Genomic DNA, 21,441 nt, shown 5'->3' on the forward strand with positions numbered 1-21,441 from the left:
TTTGCTTGCTATATTCCAGCTGTGTGTCTCGCCTTTGAGTCACAGGGAAAGCACTTCTACAAAAGATATGCCCTTACATCCTTGATTCCAGCTCCTCTGGTGAGCCTCCTTCTCTCTCTCCTCACTCCTCTCTCCTCCAGATGTGTTTTAGAAAGTGATACATCCTGCAAGATGGTGATTTAAGAAGGATTTCCAGGTTTTGTGAAGGACGGTAAAAGATGCACAAAACAGAGAAATAAAAAAGCTGTCTGTTGCACGTGGATCCTCTTCCTCTGAGAATCATTACAGTGCTTCTCAATTACGACACCACCAGATTATGAATTCCTTGTGGTTTTACACTTGGCTTCACATCACACATTTACAGTGTTCACAAATAAGATCCCACTGGTATTGAAATCTAAACATAGACTGGCTCTATCCAGATATCTCTAACTTGTAAAGACAAACGTGACTGATTTTGGTCAGATGAGAGCAAAGATGACCACAGAGTGATTTAAGCTTTTCCTGAAAATGATCAATGTCTCCTCTGTCCATGACGTCGGGGGTTTATCCCTGCAAATGAGAAGCAGTCACAATAAACCACAATCAATGTCACCTTGTGACCTCTGTGATTACAATCAGTGGGATTTGATGGTTCAAGCTCTGTCCAATTAGTCCACAAAATGAGATGATTTCCCTTGGAAGATATTTGAAGAGCCAGAAAAGTTCCCCTGAGGAATTGGATGTACACCTACAACTCCAGTGGGCTCCCTGAGTTCCAGTCAGGTCAAAGGGTGAAGCAACTAATGTCTTTGAGGTCAGCTGTTGTTCTTCTATAAAGAGTCATTATGTCAGTGCCATCAATCAAAACTATATTAAGGTGTGGGAAAGACTGGACTGGACTGGTTAAACGGTCATCCTGGTTTCCTTATATGGTAAGGCATCCAGACATACATACGTACACGTGTTACACAAGCAAATTTTAAATATCCATCCATCCATCCATCCATCCATCCATCCATCCATCCATCCATCCATCCATTTTCTTCTGTTTTTTCAGTTCAGGGTCACGCGGTGTGCTGAAGCCTAACACAGCTGCCACAGAACAAGACGCAGGGCTGCAGGGCTAACACATAAAGATAAACAACCATTCACGTTCACATTCACACCTACAGTGAATTTTTAAATCACCAATTAACCTAATCCCATGCATGTTTGTTAATGGAAATGGAGAGTCGTCTTTACACACTAAGGTTAATTATGGAGCTCTACAGGGTTCTGTGCTAGGACCAGTTTTGTTTGCATTATACTTGCTTCTCTTAAGCTGTATCATTAGAAGGCCTAGTATACATTTTCACTGCTATGCTGATGACACCCAGCTCTATCTATCTATGAAGCCAGATAACACACACCAATAGTTAAACTGCAGGAATGTCTTAAAGACATAAAGACCTAGATGGCCGCTAACTTTCTTCTAAGCTAAATTGCTTCTTAATTCAGATAAAACTGAGGTTATTGTACTCGGTCCTGAAAATCTTAGAAATATGGTATCTAACCAGATTCTTACTCTGGATGGGATTACCTTGTAATGGTGGGAGGAATCTTGGAGTTGTTTTTCACCAGGATGTCCTTGAATGCACATATTAAACAAATATGTAGGGTGGCTTTCTTCCATTTGCACAATACCTCTAAAATTAGAAACGTCCTGTCTTAAAGTGACACTGAAAAACTAGTTAATGCATTTGCTGCTTCTAGGCTGGACTAATGTAATTCATTATAATCAGGATTCCCTAAAACTCCCTGAAAAGCCTTTAGTTGATCCAAAATGTTTCAGTAAGATTATTGACATTGTCATTTTTCTGAAAGTCTTTGGGAAACATGTAAGGGTGTCGCTGGTCACTGATCTGTCAGCTGGAGGCTTCACTCATATTTGTGTGTGTGTGTGTGTGTGTGTGTGTGTGTGTGTGTGTGTGTGTGTGTGTGTGTGTGTGTGTGGGAAAGTGTTTCCGCGCAGTGTACCAGGGGCATGGAGAAAAGCTGTCGTACCATATGCACGAGGAGTGTGTGTGTTTGTGTGTGTGTGTGTGCTAGCTTGCAGTGATCTCTCACAGTTCTATTCTGCTGCTGTGATGACTTTTTGACTTTCACTGGTGTCTCTGCTCACGTTAGGGAAAAAGTGGGCCACAAGTCTTTTAAAGAGACTTGAAGTGGGCCAACTCTTAAAAACCGTGCCAACATGATTTACAGTCAGAGAGGAATCAACGGGATTAGCACACCTTTTGTCTTTTTTTTTCTCCTCAAGTGTGTCCCTTGTCTCTATTCTTTTTTGCTTTTCTTTTTTTGGTTTAGTTTTTTTTGTTTTTTTTGTTTATATCTGGTATGCTGCTAATACTGTAATGATAGAAAATAAGTACATTTTCAGCTATTAAAAGAAAATGAAAAATTATGACAAATTTTATATGAAGTACATAAGACACATTAAGTATCCTTCCTGACAGGAAGACTAAACGTGTTATTGTTCCAGGGGGAAAATGCTTTTCTTGTCAGCTGAAACACAGTTGCTGCTCTTTGTAAACACTTCCACTTTTTCCTTATAAATAGTTTACAGAGACAAATCCACACAGACGCAGTGTTAAGGTGAGGTAGAGTTAAGATACAAACAGTATGATGAATGAAACTGAGAAGCAGGGGAAACTATATTTCCAAGGCTGAGACGTTTACTTTAATAGTTCTTATGTGAATGTGAAGACAAGAGACAAATGTTAGTCCACGTTACACATCTCCGCCCACTGGCGGTGTAACCAGATAAGAAGACAGCCTGACAACTTGACTCACCGATCACATTTATAGCATCCCCCCGCCCCTGAAAAACACTGACCAGCACATGCTGCAACCCCCTCTACGCCCATTACCCACCATGGTAGACACTTTGGTCATCAACTTCCCTGATCTACCTCAACAGCTGTTTATCTAAACTTGCAGCCCCTGAGTTGTGCAGCACCTCACAGTGAGTAGGGGAAAGGAGACTTGAAAGTAGGACAGAGCCGCCTGGCCCCTTTCCTTTCCAACCAGAAGCACAGATTTGTGACTGGAGGAGAGAAGATACTAGTCTTGGGTGGTGAGAGAAAAGGAGAAGAGATTTTTGTGCTGCAGTCACTGAGGAAAGAAGCCCTAAGGACACAGACCAGTGTGTCTACATTGCAGAGCATCCAGTTTTATTAAGGTTTCCTATTTTATCAGGGGAAAAATATTCACTGAACAGAAATCTCACCACCTGCGAACATGCACAAGCGTACAAAGATTAAGATTGCCATCTTTGTGTTGCTGGTGGGCATGGCATGCATGCTCACGGCAGTGGTAACGGACCACTGGGCAGTTCTTAGCCCAAAGGTGGAGAAACTCAATGAGACCTGTGAGGCGGCCCACTTCGGCCTGTGGAGGCTGTGCAAGAAGTACATCTACATCAGCTCAGAACACTACGACGAAGGGCACGGCTGCGGACCCATCAGCCTGCCTGGAGGTAAGAGAAAATCTGAGAGAAAACTTCTTGCAACTGGAGCATGAAAGTGAACCTGAGAGCTATTTTTAGTTTTCAGTCTCTGTGGCTGTGCTATCTCTCCAAAGGTTCAGTCTTTTTTGGAAAAATATTGCATGCGAGTAAGATGCTACTTTAAGGTATGAAGCTACTAAGAATAGAGATCCTGATGCAGGATCACTAGACATGTCATATGACTTTCTAAACTTCCCTTTGCAACACAAACACATCCTGTTGTATTCCTCATGTTTTAGTCCTTTCATGCATTCAGCTTGTTTTTTCTTTTTTTTTGTTTTTCCCGTGGATACATATTGTTATGTGCCGACAGCATTTCAGGGCCTGTTTGATTAGACTTCTGAAACATCTTTGAAATGTGTTTTAAAGAAGTAGCCGGTAGTGTAATATAAATATTAGTCGAAGCATTTAGCCTGTGTTTAAACTATCTTGGTGGTCTTGGAATAAACAGCACCCAGAATGACCAACCACTATGACCAACCATAGATGCAAAGTGTTGACATGAGATAACAGTAGATAGATGTGACATCAGCCAGAGAAATCTAAGCATAAGAGTCTCAAGAGACTGGAGACTAACCCTGATGGTTGGCTCCTCTTTTCTGACAGATAATCTTATTAGTAAAGTCAGCTGCCACAGAACCTGCAGACAGCTGATAATAATACCCATATGGATATGGACACTGCATCAGAGCTCCCTGAAATACAGAGAAACTGGATAGAGCAGCCTCCATGAAAAGCGATGAAAAGCCTTTCCTCAAACATCTTACTTGAGGACACTTTTGAGATAGATTTCACACAGTCTAATATTACCACCGCCACAGCCACGGGGAAATTAAAGTTTTTAATTTGGCCATGTTCATTTCAAAAACCCATTCATCTTTTTTTTTAACATATTAAGGATCTTTCAGTCTGTACAAGGCAGGTAAGGTGAAAACAGCACAAAATGATCCAATTTAAATGCTGCTTGTGCATCAAATAGAAATAGAAATGTCGGTACATTTAATATAACACGGAGACATCAAATGGAGGCTGGTCTGCTTCTGGATTGTGTTTGCAGTGGTGTATGCTTACACCAGCCTACTCAACATGTCACTTTACACTGGTATTAATACTTTTACTTAACTGAATGGTCTAAATACTTTGCCCACCACAGTTTATAGGTGATGCATTTTCATGCCCTACAAAGGGCTCACCTTGGTGTGCATGTCTTGTCTCCAAATAAACATGATGTGGTACATCGTGCTGTTAAAGGTGCCTGAATAAAATGCAGACTGTAATAAAATTTAAAAAGAAGTGCTGAGCCGTTGTTGGCAAGCAAAGACTCGTGGTGCCAATGATCTGGAGTGAGAGTTACGCTACTGTTGGGGGCAAATGGGTAATTGAACATTATCTGAAAAACTCTGACTGTGTTATCTGAGCCCAAGTTATATGAGATTTTGGAAGCGTGCCCAGACATCATACCAAATTTATACTACTTACAAATAGAACCTGATTGTGGCAGCCTGCAACTTTTAGGAATCCCAGACACTGTCTGCACTGCAGGGCCGTCTCAGGAGCAAGTGAGATGCCTGAGGGGGGCTTGTTGCTGCAGGCATGTGCTGAATATTCCAAATAAGTGTGACCCGCCCAGGCACACAGGGAATTCTTAAGACAGCAACTCCAAGAGACAAATGTTTTTGGGTTGGGTTCTTCATGTGCAGTTTTTGACTTTTAAACAACTACACAGTGAAAGCAGTGATCTGGAATATTTTTGGACAATGCAATATATTACAGTCATTGAAATGAAACAGATCCGTTTCACTTGGCAAATAGCTTTAGAAGAAGTAAATAAAAACAGGCAGAAGTCCCGTGTTTCCAGGGGCTTCCCCAGGCCCACTGTATTTGGACAGGAACAATATTGTTTATCATAACCACTTGTCCTCAGAGAGGTGTCAAACTCTGATCCAACACAGGACTTGAACAGCGTGTGAGATGGTGTTCGCTGAGAGAGACTCAACTGGAAAATATGGGTTGACTTGTTATTTATATCAGCTGTTGATAAAGCACAGACTGTGATATAAAATCAAGTTAAGTGTACAATAAAGATTTACATGTTGTACCAGCTTTGAGAAAAAAGTAACAAATTAACCTAATGAATATTTTAGTTGTTGGCATTATCCTGCTTTATATTTAACTGCATATGTCTTTTGAGTATCGGAGCTGTTAAGTCTTAATGTGCAACATCAGATGTTCTGGCAAGCCGCTTCCAAGTTTTGTTTAATTTTCAATAGTATTGAAAACAACAATTATGTGACGGCATTTTATTGGCCAAAAGCGTAAGCAATTTTAAAACTGTTCCCAAAAACATGAGATTTAAAAAATATATATATATTACTGTGTAAATTGCTCAGCAAACACCCGCTGTAGGTATAAATATAGGCCACGTAAATACTCAGCTGTGCCGCGTGAGGGTCAAGTGTTCAAGCCAAGTCCTCTGAGTGACGGGGCCGCCTGAAAGAGTCAGGCATAGCTCTAAGGCCTGCTCTCCCACCGGCCTGTTCCCTCAAGACCTTCCTGCAGCTACGCATCTCCGTGCAGCCCACCACTCAAATTACTTCACACTCCCCGAGGATGGGATTCACAGCCCAAAAAAGCAAGGCAAGGCAAGGCAAGGCAAGTTTATTTGTATAGCACAATTCAACAACAAGGTGATTCAAAGTGCTTTACAGAGACATTAGAAACAAGAACAAATAAAAAGCATGATTTAAAATTGATTAAAACAAGCAAATAACCTAACTAACTAATTAACAAACAAACAAACAAACAAACAAAACAGTATATAAAATCAAAACAGATAAAATCAGAACAGTAGATAAAATCAGTAGTTAAATGTAAGTTTTGAAATTTAAGCTTAAAGTGTGGATTTGGTGCTTTATTCAAATGCAGCTGAGAACAGGTGAGTCTCAGCAGGGATGATGAGACAGAGTACCGGGCTGTGGTCGACTCCTTTGTCACGTGGTGTGAGCAGAATCATCTGCAGCTCAACGTGGCAAAGACCAAGGAACTGATCGTGGACTTCAGGAAGACCAGGAAACACTTGACCCCTGTTTCAATCCAGGGGGTCAGTGTTGACATTGTGGAGGACTATAAATACCTTGGAGTACACATTGACAATAAACTGGACTGGGCTAAAAACACCACAGCACTTTACAGGAAGGGCCAGAGTCGTCTCTATTTTTTGAGGCGACTGAGGTCCTTCAACATCTGCCAGAAAATGCTGAGGATTTTCTATGAGTCTGTGGTGGCCAGTGCGATCCTCTATGCTGTTGCATGCTGGGGGAGCAGGCTGAGGGTCGCAGATGCCAACAGACTTAATAAACTGATCCGTAAGGCCAGCAATGTTGTGGGGATGGAGCTGGACTCCCTCAAGGTGGTGTCGGAGAGGCGGATGCTGTCCAAGATAAAGACAATGTTGGATAACACCTCCCACCCACTCCATGACATGTTGGTCAGTCACAGGAGCTCGTTCAGTGAGAGACTGAGATTACCGAAAAGCACCACTGAACGACACAGGAAATCATTCCTGCCTGTGGCCATCTCCCTGTACAACGCATCCACTTAACACACTGTTTGCTGCTACAACTACACATGTTTCTTTTCCAAATATTTATTTATAAGTGACTTATGTATGTATGTATGTATATATATGTATATATTGTACTATTCTTAGTTAGCGTATTGTCTGTCTTGTCTTAATGTTGGTTTAAAATGGAGCACTGTAACAAAAAATAATTTCCCCCAGGGATCAATAAAGTATTCTGATTCTGATTCTGATTCAACCTGGATTTAAATAAACTGAGTGTTTCAGCTGATCTGAGGCTTTCTGGGAGTTTGTTCCAGATATAAGGAGCATAAAAGCTGAATGCAGCTTCTCCGTGTCTGGTTCTGACTCTGGGAACTGATAAAAGACCGGATCCAGATGACCTGAGGGATCTGGATGGTTCATACTGGGTCAGGAGGTCATTGATGTATTTTGGTCCTAAACCATTCAGAGCTTTATAGACCAGCATCAGAACTTTAAAGTCTATCCTCTGACGGACAGGCAGCCAGTGTAAGAACCTCAGAGCTGGACTGATGTGGTCCACTTTTTTGGTCTTAGTGAGGACTCGAGCAGCAGAGTTCTGAATGAGCTGTAGTTGTCTGACTGATTTTTTAGGTAGACCTGTAAAGATGCTGTTACAGTAATCAAGCCTACTAAAGATGAATGCATGGACTAGTTTTTCCAGGTCCTGTTGAGACATCAGATCTTTTATCCTTGATATATTCTTGAGGTGATAGTAAGCTGACTTTGTTATTGTCTTAATGTGTTTTTCTAAGTTTAGGTCTGCATCCATCACTACACCCAAATTTCTCGCCTGGTTTGTGGTTTTTAGATGTATAGATTGAAGTTCTCTGGTGACCTGTAATCGTTTTTCTTTGGCGCCAAGGACTATTACCTCAGTTTTGTTTTTGTTTAGCTGGAGAAAATTGTGGCACAACCAGTCATTGATTTCCTCAATGCATTTACCAAGAGCCTGCACAGGGCCTTGGTCTCCTGGTGACATTGTGATATATATTTGTGTGTCATCTGCATAGCTGTGATAGTTTATTTTGTTGTTCTTTATAATCTGTGCCAGTGGGAGCATGTAGATGTTAAACAGAAGGGGTCCCAAGATGGAACCTTGGGGAACTCCACATGTGATACTTGTCTGCTCAGATGTGAAGTTACCTATTGATACAAAGTATTTCCTGTTTTCTACGTATGTTTTGAACCAGTTTAGTACAGTTCCTGAAAGACCTGTCCAGTTCTCCAGTCGTTTGAGTAATATGTTGTGGTCAACTGTATCAAATGCTGCACTGAGATCCAGTAAAACTATAGGACTGACATTTTTCCACTGTCTGTATTCAGACATATGTCATTAAACACTTTGGTCAGAGCGGTTTCAGTGCTGTGGTTCTGTCTAAAACCTGACTGGAAGGCATCGTAGCAATTATTCTGTTTTAAGAAGTAACTGAGCTGTTGAGAAACTGCTTTTTCAATTATCTTACTTAAAAACGGGAGATTTGAGATCGGCCTGTAGTTGTTCATTTGTGTCTTGTCAAGATTGTCCTTTTTCAGTATAGGTTTGATTACAGCAGTTTTTAGTGATTCTGGAAACACACCTGATAATAAAGAAAAGTTGACGATCTGTAACAGGTCTAACTCTAAAGTCTTTGAGACCTTTTTGAAAAAACTTTTTGGCAGGACATCTAAACAGCAGGAGGAGGAGTTCAGTTTACCTAAGATGTCCTCCAGGTCTTTGCTGTTAATAGGTTGAAACTGTTTCATGGTGTTTAAACAGTTTTTTGGTGGACACAGTACATATCCTGGATCTGCTGTTGATGTACCAATTGCTTGTCAAATTTTTTGGATTTTTTCAGTGAAGAATTTGGCAAAGTCATTGCAGGCCATGGTCGAATGAAGTTCAGCTGCCACTGACACAGGAGGGTTTGTTAGCCTGTCAACTGTAGAGCAATGGAATCAATGGTATTTTGCCTATATAGGCATGCAACATAGCAACCAAGGGATGGGCATTGTATATGGGGAAAGGGTGCTAGTGATGCCTTTCTGACCTAAATAGGCATGCATCCATGTGGTATTTGAGGTTTGTAGTGGGATCAAAGTTTTATGCATTTGCAAAGAGGGTGCTTAGATTAGCAGAGTATTACAGAGAAGGGAAAAGTGCACCTTTCATCTTTAGGACACATTTCCATGCAAAAGCAGCAAAGTAGTAACAAAAGTTTGAAAGAAGCCACTGATCGACCTTTACTGAAAGTAATTTTGTTGACATGTACATTTTTCTTGACCCTGCAACAACACTCCACTTGTCATAGCTGATAAAGCAAAGAATGAGGAAGGCTTTGACAGCCAAATGTAGCCAAAAATGAACTGACACCACAAATCAATGCGAGGAAAGACGCTGCTCTGACATGACAATGTGCAGAGACGCTGCTAATCCTGCATCCTGGCCTTGTCAGTCGAAAGATGGCGGACAGCCCTATTTGGAAAAAGGGAGGCTTTATAGAGCTCGTCAAAACAGCCTGGCAGGACGAGGACTAACAGTAACCCAAAATTGGATTAGTGTGTGTGTGTCTCTGGGTTTGTTGTAGCATGCTTCCACAGATGATAACATATACGTTTTTATCCAACAGTTCTTCCTCACATTTCTATAAAAACATGCACTCTGAGGTAAGTTTAATTGGGCAGCACACACAGTCACATGTGGGAATAAACCTGCTAAGCTTAAGCTTAATGAACATAATCATGAAACACTTTCGAACATCGAGACCATGTGTTTTTATTTTTTTATTATTATGTTTTGGTGGATGACTGACATTGATCAGCATTATGTATTTAGGCATATGCGTGTGTGTGTGTGTGTGTGTGTGTGTGGGGGGGGGGGGGGTTCAAAGGCCAGCATCTGTTTTGAATGCAAGGTTTGACTCAATAAATACATGTAGGTGACAAACCTCTATCACATTCTCCAGTGAAAAACAGCAGCGCTTGTTGCTTAGTAACAACCACTGTTTTTTTTTTCTTCCTTTCTTTGATGGCCAGTCCCTGTCCTCATTCATAAAAAAGGTTTTTATGTATTTATTTTTTGCATGTAGGCCCACACAGTATGACACATGGCTTTAAAAGCTTGCCATTTCAAAGGAGCTTTGTGTGAACATTGCACTGTTGACTTGACTTGGAAAAATATGATTCATAAATACTATTTGCGCCTGTTACACCAAATTACCCTGTTATTTCCTTTTAGGGGCACCTGACATCCCATTTAGCTCAGTTTCTTGAGAAATAGAAGAATGTCAAAGCTATCAAGCTCTTACCATAAAATCATACCATGCAGTACTTCATATTTTCACATGAAAGCATTTCACTTCCCATGATGAGCGCGTGTGGAAACTGGGATAAGGAATGTGCCTGTGTGTTAAGCCCTCATACCGTCGAGATCATGGACATGCACCTGACTGTGCATGAGAGAACTGATGATTTGGTGCTGCATGCATAAATCTTCTCACTATTTGAGCAAATATGATCATTCAAATGTTTTTAATTATTTGAATGATCGTATTTCCCGATGTTTTGGCCAAATATCCCATTGGCCAAAATGTGGTAGATCATCAAATGTAATCAAGTTTTGTATGTACACCAAGCCTGTTTCTAAAAGGGATAACATTTCTACCTGGCACAGCATCAAAGACTTCTTTTTCTTTCAAACAACTATGTGATCACATAATGCATAACGCCTGGCTTTATATCTGCAAATCCCTAAGGCATAACACCTTGTCTGCATGACAGAAACTGAACTCGATGTCTGCAACCAGAGTCAAACCACACAAAGGAGAAAGTTCTGCAGGGAAGCCACTTTTAATTGTAACATTATCTTGGGATGTAAAATCCCTTTTGGACAAAAAATGGAAGCTATAGCTGAGACCATGTGAAGTGTTTAATACAAGTACCATATTCCAAAGGCGTGTGACAAAAGGTGAATGCAGCTAATGGGGCGAACAAATGTGGAGCAAACCTGAGAAAGAAGAAAAACAAACTGTCTTATTAGAAACAGAAATTTTGTCAAATAAAAATGAATCATAAAACATAAATTAGGCATTGACAAATATGACCTTGATCTGAGAGGAATTTAAAAACAACCAAACAACCCAGTCAATGACAAGCAAACACAAGGTAAAAGCACTTTTATGACAATTTGGTGTATTTGCTGGCAGATTATATGGTCAAAACTGAGCATCTAGATTCAAGTCCGGGAAGGTTTTTGGTCATACATAGCAACATATTGAATACCACACTGACTCATCATAGCTGTGTGCAATTGAAGGCTCCCATCAGAGTCCCAACTGAATTAACTAATCATGTCTGTGCTTCACAACCCTCTTGATGCGTCTCTCGCCTTTTATCAGTAGAGCTTTTATTTACATATGAAGACATTTAAGTTTATTGTAATAAAATTTTGCAAGACGAGGCCAACTTTTTAAAAATCTGTAAAATCAAAAGTTTCCCAATAAGAGCATTAGAACTCCAAAAGCACTAAAAATAATCAATTTTAAACTTACCTTTAACATGTGGATGTAATATCTGTATTTTATTGTTGTGGTTTTATCGTAATGTGCTGGTACAAAGCAGAGTACAAATATTCTGTGCAGATTTGAAGAGAAAATTAAACTAAATATGGTTTTGCTTTGTTTTTTTTCTTTTCACAGACGAAAATTGCACTTACTTCAGGCACTTCACTCCAGGACAGGATGCTGAGATATTTGAATATAAAACACAAAAAGGTATGTTTGTTTGTTTGTTTGTTTTCACTCCCTTTGGCAATTGCTTCGGCCTATTCTGTCTTAAAACACTGAAATAATAAGTTGCTTTCATCTCTGAATTCATGTTCCTTCCTCTGTGTGAAGTGAACATCAGACGAGTCGAAATGTAGCAGTTGCTTCGTGATTTTCCAAATGATCTCACTTGCTGCTGCTTTTCTCTGTGTGGGTTCAAGTTTTCAGTTATGTTTCACATCTGACCACAGCACAGTCGGCAGTGTCACAGCAGGCAGACTCGACCGTCTATCAATGTCAGAACATCTCACGGGAGAAATCCTATCTGAAATCTGACTTGTTTCTTTTTTTCTTTCTTTCTTTCTCCAGCTGACCAATATCTATTTTCAATTTCTCTGTATAACATGCAATAGTCTGCCTCAGTAGTTTTTCAAGTTCTTGTTGTTTCCCCTGATGGTCAGAAGCTGTGGATCATAAGTCCCGAAATTTTGTGCTTTAGCAAAATATATCTTGTACATACATTTGTTCAGCTGTGTATGTTTTCTCCTCCTTGTACATCAGTCCTCCCATGCAGAGGCCGTTAGTGGTCTGAACATACACGTGTGGTCAGTGAGCTACTTTAGGGCATGTAGGGATGCTCCCAGTAAAAATGTAAATGAAGTGAAAATTTGAAAAGTTGAGAGTAAAAGAGATGATCAGGTTAATGGGCTCAGTCAATTGGAGTTTCTTTCTAAACTGTCTCTTTCAGCAGGGTGGTTATATTGATGCATCCGATACTGTATGTATTAATATGTACTCATACCTAATCTGCTAAATTTGGAGAGTGACATAAAGTGTACGCTCAATAGCAAAAAATAAAAATAAATCCTATTCCAGTACACATTAAAAGAAAGGAACCTTGCCAAAGAGATTAATACATTAGCAACACTGTGAATTTGAACGTGGCTTGACCAGTTCCTCATAATACTGCCCCTTTCTGTGTTGGAGGGTTAAATTTAGCACATGAGAAGTTCATGTTTCTGCAGGCTGAAAAATTTCTGAGCAGTGCAGTGAAGCAAGTGCTGTATGAATAAAATGCAGAAAGCTTTTTGATGTCTATGTTGCTCACGCTATGTGAGAATCCATGGTTTTGCAGACTTGAGTTAGACACCAACCTCTAACACACATGGTTTATGTTAGAGAGCTGTTCAGGGTGCAGCCCATCCTCCCCTGCCAGTAGAAGATGAAGGCTTTTCCCCCCCAAAGGGGTGCCTTTCTCTCCCTAGGGTATGGTTCACAGGCAAACAGGCTACAGATCAAAGGCCTGGGTTCCTATCTACCTGTCTGCTCAGAAACCTAGCCAGCTGCTGTTGTACACTCTAAATGAAAGACCAGAATCCATTTATATTAGTGCACCCAATTTCAAAGACCTTGTATTTATAATAAAAGCAATGGAGAAGTTAGCAGGTGTTTTTCTTTGGGGAACTAATCTAAAGACCCAAAGCATTCATTCATCCATCCACCCCAGGTTGTTAGTCTAGTCACAGGCCCAGATAGCCAAAACCTGACATAGCCTATTTTGCATAGACTTCTATTAGTGTACAAATGGTGAGTTACACAGCATCACCATACAATAATATCACCCTGTTATCATGACCCTGGGCACAATAGTGTACTTTAAATCTGCCCTGCTACTCCTAAAAACTAACCAGAGTACCAAATACCACAAAATAACAATACTTTCAGCTACTAAAGTGTTAATTTCGTTGGCTAAGTAATTTCACCATAGTTTTCATTCACAAAAGTCTTTTTTTGACGAAAACGAGACGATAACTAAATAAAAAACAACCCACAAGGACAAAAAAATATGATGAAATGGGCTCAGACTTATAAGACGAATAAAAACGAGACGGAAATATTCTGGTTACATGAGGAATAAGGTATGTAGAGAGGCGGGACAAGTTTGGAAGCGATCCAATCAGAAATAATCACCTTGTGCAGAGAGGTTAGACATGCAATGTTTGATCTGTTGCCAACAAACAAGGTGGGAAGCACCCACACTCTCTGCTTCTCATGAGAATGCTACAAAATGCGACAAGAGTACACGTATGGACACATTTTGCATTTGATGTCAAGAAAAACCCTTTGTAAACCCGTGGAGAAAATTTCAGCAGAAAAAACGAGACAGATTTTTACACAGTCAACTTCAAAATTAGTGTACGATAATCTCGTGATATCGTACACTAAACCTAACTAAACTAAACCAACTAAAACTAAAAGACTTTAGATGTAAAAGTAAGCAAAGTTTCGAAAAAAAAAAGATTATTTTGTCTTTTAATTTAAAAAAATGTTTATTTAATTTTTGAGTAAAGTTTAACTTTCTAGTTGCTTTATAATTATAAATAGAAATTAAAGTATATAGTTCGTTTCTTTAAAAAGCATTATTGTCTTCTGCTGGAGCCCAAAAACCTTCATGGACAACAGAGAGACAAGAAAAGCGAGAAAACCTGAAGAGGCGAAGGCATGGATGACAGGTTAATAATAATTTGTCACAGCAGATTTGGAGCTCTGTTGCCTACAAGTAGAAGAAAAAAACACTTCAGTATTAAAGTATCTACATTTTTTGCCTGTCAGGTCATGTCTTTGTCATTCAGCATTAATGAGACTTTCACAGATGCTTTTTGTCCATTTCCACATGCACTAATCCGCCAGTGGCAGATCCAGGAAATTTTACAACATGACTGTAAAATTGACTGACATTTTTTTGTCTTTCCAGAGTACAACATCTCAGCTGCAGCCATCTCCATCTTCAGTCTGGCCTTCATGATCCTTGGCTCTCTTTGTGTGCTGGGCTCATGTACTGGTACAGGCAAAAAAAGAGACTACCTCCTTAAACCTGCTGGCATGTTTTTTGCATTTGCAGGTGTGTTCAGTTTCTGTTTCACAGTCGTTTTGCTTTTATGTTCAGTGTGTGTTTCATATTTGGTGAGCATGGGAATCTGCGGGTGCCACAGGTGTTACTATAAGCCGTGTCTAATGTTTAATCACTCTCTTTCTCAGGTCTCTGTGCATTCATCTCACTGGAGGTGATGCGTCAGTCAGTGAAGCGCATGATCGAGAGCGAGGAGACAATTTGGATCGAATACTACTACAGCTGGTCCTTTGCTTGTGCCTGCACTGGCTTTGTCCTCCTCTTTCTCTGTGGCATTGCACTCTTGTTCCTCTCCATGCCTCAGATGCCCAGGAATCCATGGGAAACCTGCATGGACGCCGAACCGGAACAAGTTGAGTGATAGCAAGACATACGGACAAATGCAGGAAAAGAATGAGTTGTCTTTTATTTTGAATACAGATGTTAGATTCAACGACATCAGCTTGTCATCAGAGAAGAAACCACAGTGTAAAGAGCGGCCCTTTGTAATGCCTGCAATTTTGTGTTGTAGGCCACAGTTGCTTAAAACCTGCTCTACTCGTCACTAAGAGCTGACATTTCCCACATGGGATTTAGTAGTATTTTTTAAGATATTCCTTTCCCCCTCCAACTCATGATTTAGTGCTGGCATGTTTTTACTGGTGAAAAGGTATTGTATTATGACCTTGGTCTTACTAGTTCCCCCATGTGTCACTCCTTAGTTAAAAAGACAAACATTTTGAGCATTAATGGCCTGACATCCAGGTCAGGTGATTTTATGTACTGCATTATGTATGATATCGTGTACATAGCCAATGTGCTTCTATATTTTTTATGGCATCACTCCAAGAAGCCCTCTTATACTGTCAATTAAGTCATTTTTTAGCCTATAGCTTAAACGGTAAATCTCTAATGATAAATAAAAGAAGAAAAAAAAAACATCATTTAAAGTTAAATAATTGCACATTAAGTCCAGAACTTTCTGAGTAAAGGAAAGCTTTGAGCAAACTACTTGCTCAGAGTCTGGGTGTATGTGTCTGTAGCAAGCGGAATGCTAAACACCCAAAGTCTTCAGCACCAGTCATGTTGGAAAAGGTTCAGTTCTAGCAGGTGCACATACAAGGCCTTGACAGCTTCCATGCCAAACTGATACAAAACATGCCTCTGTTCATTTTCATGTGTTGTTATGACCCGTTTGACCCATGTGGCGAATGTCCATTTGCATCTATACACGCTGTTAGCATAGATAACAGAAAAAAAGCCACAGATTCATGGTCTTTTACTGAATTGTAACCTTACATGCAGAGTTTCAGAGAGATGAGCGCCAATTGAATTTAATTTCGGTTGTAAATGATGTCACGCTGTGCAATCACACAATATGCAAGTGGCAAACTAATAGAGTGATGGAGCTGCACTATATTTTCAGATTATGAGCACGGACTTTAGCTGATGTTTACTTGCAGTTTATAATTCAGTTGTAACAGCGTAACAGTCCACATTAAGGAGTGAAAGTTGGTCAGTGACCATTCTATTTGGTGGGGGATTTGAACTAAATTAGGTCACCTGGGTTTAAAAAGCAAAAATGTACAGGACATTATTAGAATAAACCTTTTCTGTGTAGCCTGTATTGCGCAACACCATATAAAAGAGAACAAGAAGCATGAAGTTCGCAGCCAGACACTTACAGAACTTCTCCTCTACTGGGCTTTTTTTTTTTTTTTTTTTTTTTTTTTAAATACATTATAAAAAGAAGTCAGGTTATATAGCTGCTGACGTTATGTGACACACCGAAAGGCTCTTAAATATTTGTTTTTACTTTTCTCAAAGTCACTCACGAAATGGCTGCTGTTCTGTGCAAACAGACTCGAGCACCAAGGAGTTCATATTTCAGACCGTTTTGTGCTGACATGTGGTGTATCTGAAGAACCACAGTCATTGTTGTGTCAGCCTTGCATCCATCTTTGCACGGAGGAGGAAAGAATCCAGTTGTTTATTTACTTTTAAAATAAGTTTTCTTTGACTTGACTTTAAAGTTGTATTGTCACTCAAAAAAAAAAAAGATCCAGTGGTTTAAAATAGAGGCAGCTGTTGACGTGAACCTCCTGTACTTCTAGTGTTTTTTTCACTGAATGAGGCATGCAGTAACAACGTTTGGAATGCGTTAGATTTTGAGTGTGTTTGTTATATACTGCTTTATAGGTTTGTAATAAAAATTCAATCTTGAAATGCTGTGGAAAACTTATCTGGGACCGCGTTATTTAATGCAGTAAAGGTCCATCTGGACCCAGGTGGCACAACTACACAACAATTCAGAAGACAGAGAAACAGAACTCAAACAGTTTCAATAAAAACACTTTAATAGAGAAACAAATAAAAAGAAAACAAAAGAAAATAAACCTTTAAAACACAGTCAAAAATCCTTGAATCATAACCACCACCAACTGAAATGAAGAAGAGCAAAACAGATCTATCCATTGTTTTGTACCCACGAGTAAGGAACCAATGGGACTGAGAAGCTGGGAGGACCGGTGAGCCATTGATTCACTGCAGAGGAGAGCCAACAGATAACGGGAAAAGATGGCGCTTATAGAAAGCTGAACACAGTGCTCTCTGCTGGCTGGGCAAAAGGTTGCTCCCATTCAGTGTGCCACACACACACACACACACACACACACACACACACACGATGGTTTCACTTTGTCCCCCCCCACTTAAATACACACCTCAGACTGTGATTTCTGGAAGGTGAAATCAAACTGTTAACCACACACACACACACACACACACAAGACAGTGCTTTTATTGTCTCCTTTCAAAAGAAAGACTCCTGACAGGGAGCTGTGAAAAAAGAAAAAGAAAAAAAAGAAGAAATGAGCATTTCTTTAAAAAAAACAAACAAACAAACAAACAAAAAGGCTTGATCTCCTCTGCTTCAAGACCAAAACTGTATCAATAGAAGTGGTGAAATATTAGTATTGCACAACTTCAGAGACCAGCCAGCGACTATTGTGTGGAAAACAGATCACCTAAACACAGTATTTTAAATTTAATACACACGAGGGAGCAACCTCAGCTTCACATCTGCCAACTAACTGCAGAAAGAAAAAAAACAAACTAAACCAAAAAAACCTAACATGACCATTACATATTTGATTCACACATTAGTAAAATAGTATAATAGATTTGTTGATAATGTCACAAGTTATTGTACACATCAAATAATATACCAAAATCTGACTCTGTAGGTTAAACAAAAAGCTTTTTTTTTTTCTCTTCTTTTTTTTCCTCCATCGATAAATCAATACAAACTGGTAAAAACAGGGATAAAAACCAGCCAGATCATCTCAACATGCAAGAAAAGAAAAAGACTTCACATTTAAAAACAAATCCATTTTGATTGTTGTACAGCTTGGGAAGTGGTGAGAAAACAGGGAAGGACTAATCCAGCAACATGTACTTAAAAATACACATTGTACAGTGAAAGAAGTTGTAACAGCTGCAACACAATGTTTCCTCTGCCTAATAAGCCAGACACCATCTTTAAGAGAAAAACAAAAACAAACAAAACAACAACAAAAAAAACCAAACAAACAAAAAAAAAAAAGTTCCAAGATGTTGCAACTACCAACCGGGTTGTTGTTGTCCATTTCTAGAATTCTTTGTTTTGTGAATTTGCATAATTAAAAAGGGCATACCTCTTCTTTGAACAGCTTCTACAAAATTGAGGCGTTCCCAAAGTTCTTGTTTGTAAATACCTAGAAAATGCATATTTACAAGTATGTGTTCTCTGCAAAGTCAAAAAATCTGGACCTTTGAGCTAGAATGTGACAAAAATGAAACCATACCGTGTATGAAGCTCTCTGCTGAAAACAAAGTTATTAGCAGTGGGGTTCTGAGGAAGTGACCTTTAGAGAGATTTATGAGGGATTAACTACCATGTGGAAGCCAAGAAACAGCAGAACGATTTATTATTTTTAGCAAATTGCAGATGGGGCAGTGATGTGTTAACAATTCATGAATTACATGACAGGACTGAGCACTGGACCACTGTTGTCACTATTGCTTTGTCGCTTTTTTTTTTTTTTTTTTTTGTTAAATAAAATAGGCAGATACAGTGTGCGAGCATCTTTTTATACTTCATTTCCACATGACTCAAATCAGCTGGGTTTCAAGTAAAATTCATGTGCATGTACGTGTGTCTTCCTGTTGTGTGTCAACTCCTTTTGAGTAACTCAGCGGCATGATTCATCCTGTAATTTATTAAGGTGTTACAAATATAGAAAAATGTTGTCGTAGTGAAATGCAAAGCACGAGCAGAGCAATTTCAGTTAGATTAAAGAGAATGAAACGTGTCTACTGCAGTAGCGTTAATATATCTAATCTGAATAAAAAGGTTCTGTGAACCACGAGGAGCAAACCCAATATTTCCGATTCATTCTTTATATTCACACCCTACAAGCAAAACAGTCAAAGGTTTCTGAACAGCGAGTTCTATGTTACTCTTCATTCAGCAGTTTTAAAAGGTTGATATTACATACTCTGAATTTCCAAAATACCCAGCTCATGGAAAAGCTGCTGACTTTGAGCAGGACTGGAAATGATCAATGACCAATGTTTGCGACAAAACAACAAAAGATGTAAGTAATATTTATTCCTAAGGACTTCAAAACCTTTGGACATTCTGGCCTAAAACTAAGTGGCAAGAAACTGGCAAATCATCTGAGATCAGGTTAACATAACGGGTCTATCATCAACTTTGGGCAATTTTCTATTCATTGTTATTATAAAGAAAATAAAGAAGCATATATATATATATATATATATATTAAAAAAAAGTTGTCACACCTACAACATTTCAGGGTGTTTACTCTTAAGTTCCAACATACGTAAGACCAATAATTTAGTGTGTTCAAAAACATCTGACTGCAATTCTAGATCTTCTCAGTTTGCCTGTTAGACACACTACTCTGACCTCACTGTCCTTTCTTCACTTACACAAGCCTTCAGAGTACTGCAACCGTTTCAAACAAAACAACACAATAAAAACAGAACTCTGCCCAATAGCAAAACACAAACAAACAAACCATTTCACTCCAGTAATTATACTGAAACAATGTCATACTGTTGGACAAGAGTTGCAAAGTAAGTCCACGATGCAATGACGGTCTTAAACAAAGAATAAAATAAAATAAAACCAACAACAACAAAGAATTCATGTAACTGCGTGTCAGCCACAAGCAAAGCAGTCTAGGATAATCTTATCACTGAAAAGGATGGTGTTCTCTGATCTTTAACGCAAAGAGAGGAGGAATGAAACAGTTGTTGCTGCTTTGATGTTGAAGCTGGTAAAAGCTAAAATATGCAATCGATATTTGTAATTTTTCCCCCATAAATAATCACATTTTCTACTAAAAATGACTGAAGATGATTCCCAGGTAAGGATGTCTAAGAATTAAAGATCAGAAGCTAAAAACAGGAAAAACAAAACTTTAAAACTCATATTGCAAATCTAGCATGATGCAGGAATTTAAGGACATGTCTGTGGCATACGATTCAGTCTTTTATTTTTTCTTTATATGTACATATTAGAGCAAAATTTATCTACTTCTATACACTGTTCCATGTAGTTTCTGTGTCAGTTGACCACTTAGCTTATGTCCATTACATCTACAGTAGTATGAAAATCAATAAGTAATGTCCACTCGAAACTGAGGAATAAAAAATAATAAAAACATACTTATTTCGCAAAACAACTTCAATAAGGAAAAATACAAGCGGGAGCTAAGTGGTCAACCAACAGACACCATTGTTTTTGAGCTTTTTTTGTTTTTTTATGTTTGTTTTTTGCTTTTTTTTTTTTTTTTTTTAGCATTACGTACATATACAAGTGTAGATAATATAAGTATATATTCATATATACATAATGAGTATGTATATATACCAGTAATGCATTCATTATATATACTTATTTTCTTCACAGATATGTGAAATAGGAGGGAAAAAATGACTGTTAAAAATAAAAAGTTTAAATGAAACAAAATGCATAAAACCAACCTACTGATAGAAACAACTTGTAAATGCACTTTGCACAATTTTTGTGTTTTTAGAAATTATTTTACCTTTTTTATAATTTTCTTTTTTATTTGTTTTTTTTTTGTTTGTTTTTTAAAATTATTACTTATTCACTTATGTGGGAGAAGTGACACTCATTTAAAATAGGAATAGTACCCATTGCTACCATTTGAACTTCCTATACTCAGCTCTTGTAGGAGGGAGAGGGGGTCGCTATTCTTCTTGACCTGTTCAGGCCGAACTGCCCGGGGCTTAGGTGGAGCGCGAAGAGCGCTCGCGTAGGACATGGTAGGCTGTTTGCCTAAATTTGGAGCCCCCTCGCTGGGCTCGGTGGGAGGCTGAGGCTGCTGCTGCTTGTTGTTGGGCATGAGAGGAGGAAACTGATGCTGAAGGGAGTTGAGGGAGTGTGGATGTGTCTGCTGTGTTCCTGTGGCTTCTGCCTTTGCATGCTCCTCTGCCTGACGAAGGGCCTTGGAAGCTGTCATATGGGAAGGCAGCCAAAGGTTATGAGAGGTGAATGAGACACGGACACAGAATTTAGCATATATAATAAACAACTATCTCAAAACAATCCAAATAATCAAGTGAAGAGGAAATTGGGCTTGAA

The 21,441-nt window shown here is 39.1% G+C and overlaps 2 protein-coding genes across 2 annotated transcripts in view; one reads left to right on the forward strand and one right to left on the reverse strand.

Annotated features, from left to right (window-relative positions):
- Positions 1 to 2,872: 2,872 nt before the first annotated feature.
- Positions 2,873 to 17,004, forward strand: LOC146708091 (voltage-dependent calcium channel gamma-1 subunit-like). The gene is made up of 4 exons (XM_085459830.1): positions 2,873 to 3,499; positions 11,807 to 11,881; positions 14,628 to 14,774; positions 14,912 to 17,004. Exons 1-4 carry the CDS (start codon positions 3,262 to 3,264, stop codon positions 15,142 to 15,144), a joined length of 693 nt encoding a protein of 230 aa, XP_085315956.1. The 5' UTR covers positions 2,873 to 3,261; the 3' UTR covers positions 15,145 to 17,004.
- Positions 14,902 to 21,441, reverse strand: part of helz (helicase with zinc finger) — a 52,764-nt gene continuing 46,224 nt past the window's right edge. The window contains exon 33 of the mRNA XM_085459829.1: positions 14,902 to 21,312. Coding sequence (XP_085315955.1) covers positions 20,969 to 21,312 — 344 coding nt within the window. The 3' untranslated portion in view covers positions 14,902 to 20,968. The remainder of the gene's footprint in view (positions 21,313 to 21,441) is intronic.

Source organism: Copadichromis virginalis, linkage group LG6, assembly GCF_057382275.1.
Source record: "Copadichromis virginalis isolate Kocher_CV1m ecotype Utaka linkage group LG6, C_Virginalis_male_GT1.1, whole genome shotgun sequence".
Taxonomy (NCBI): domain Eukaryota; kingdom Metazoa; phylum Chordata; class Actinopteri; order Cichliformes; family Cichlidae; genus Copadichromis; species Copadichromis virginalis.

What these genes read in the sequence shown, in the direction of transcription:
- LOC146708091 (XM_085459830.1), top strand. Translation starts at nt 3,262, where the DNA reads ATGCACAAGCGTACAAAGATTAAGATTGCCATCTTTGTGTTGCTGGTG. An exon ending in TGAATATAAAACACAAAAAG is followed by an intron (nt 11,882 to 14,627) that starts GTATGTTTGTTT and finishes TTGTCTTTCCAG; the next exon opens with AGTACAACATCTCAGCTGCA. An exon ending in CATGTTTTTTGCATTTGCAG is followed by an intron (nt 14,775 to 14,911) that starts GTGTGTTCAGTT and finishes TCTCTTTCTCAG; the next exon opens with GTCTCTGTGCATTCATCTCA.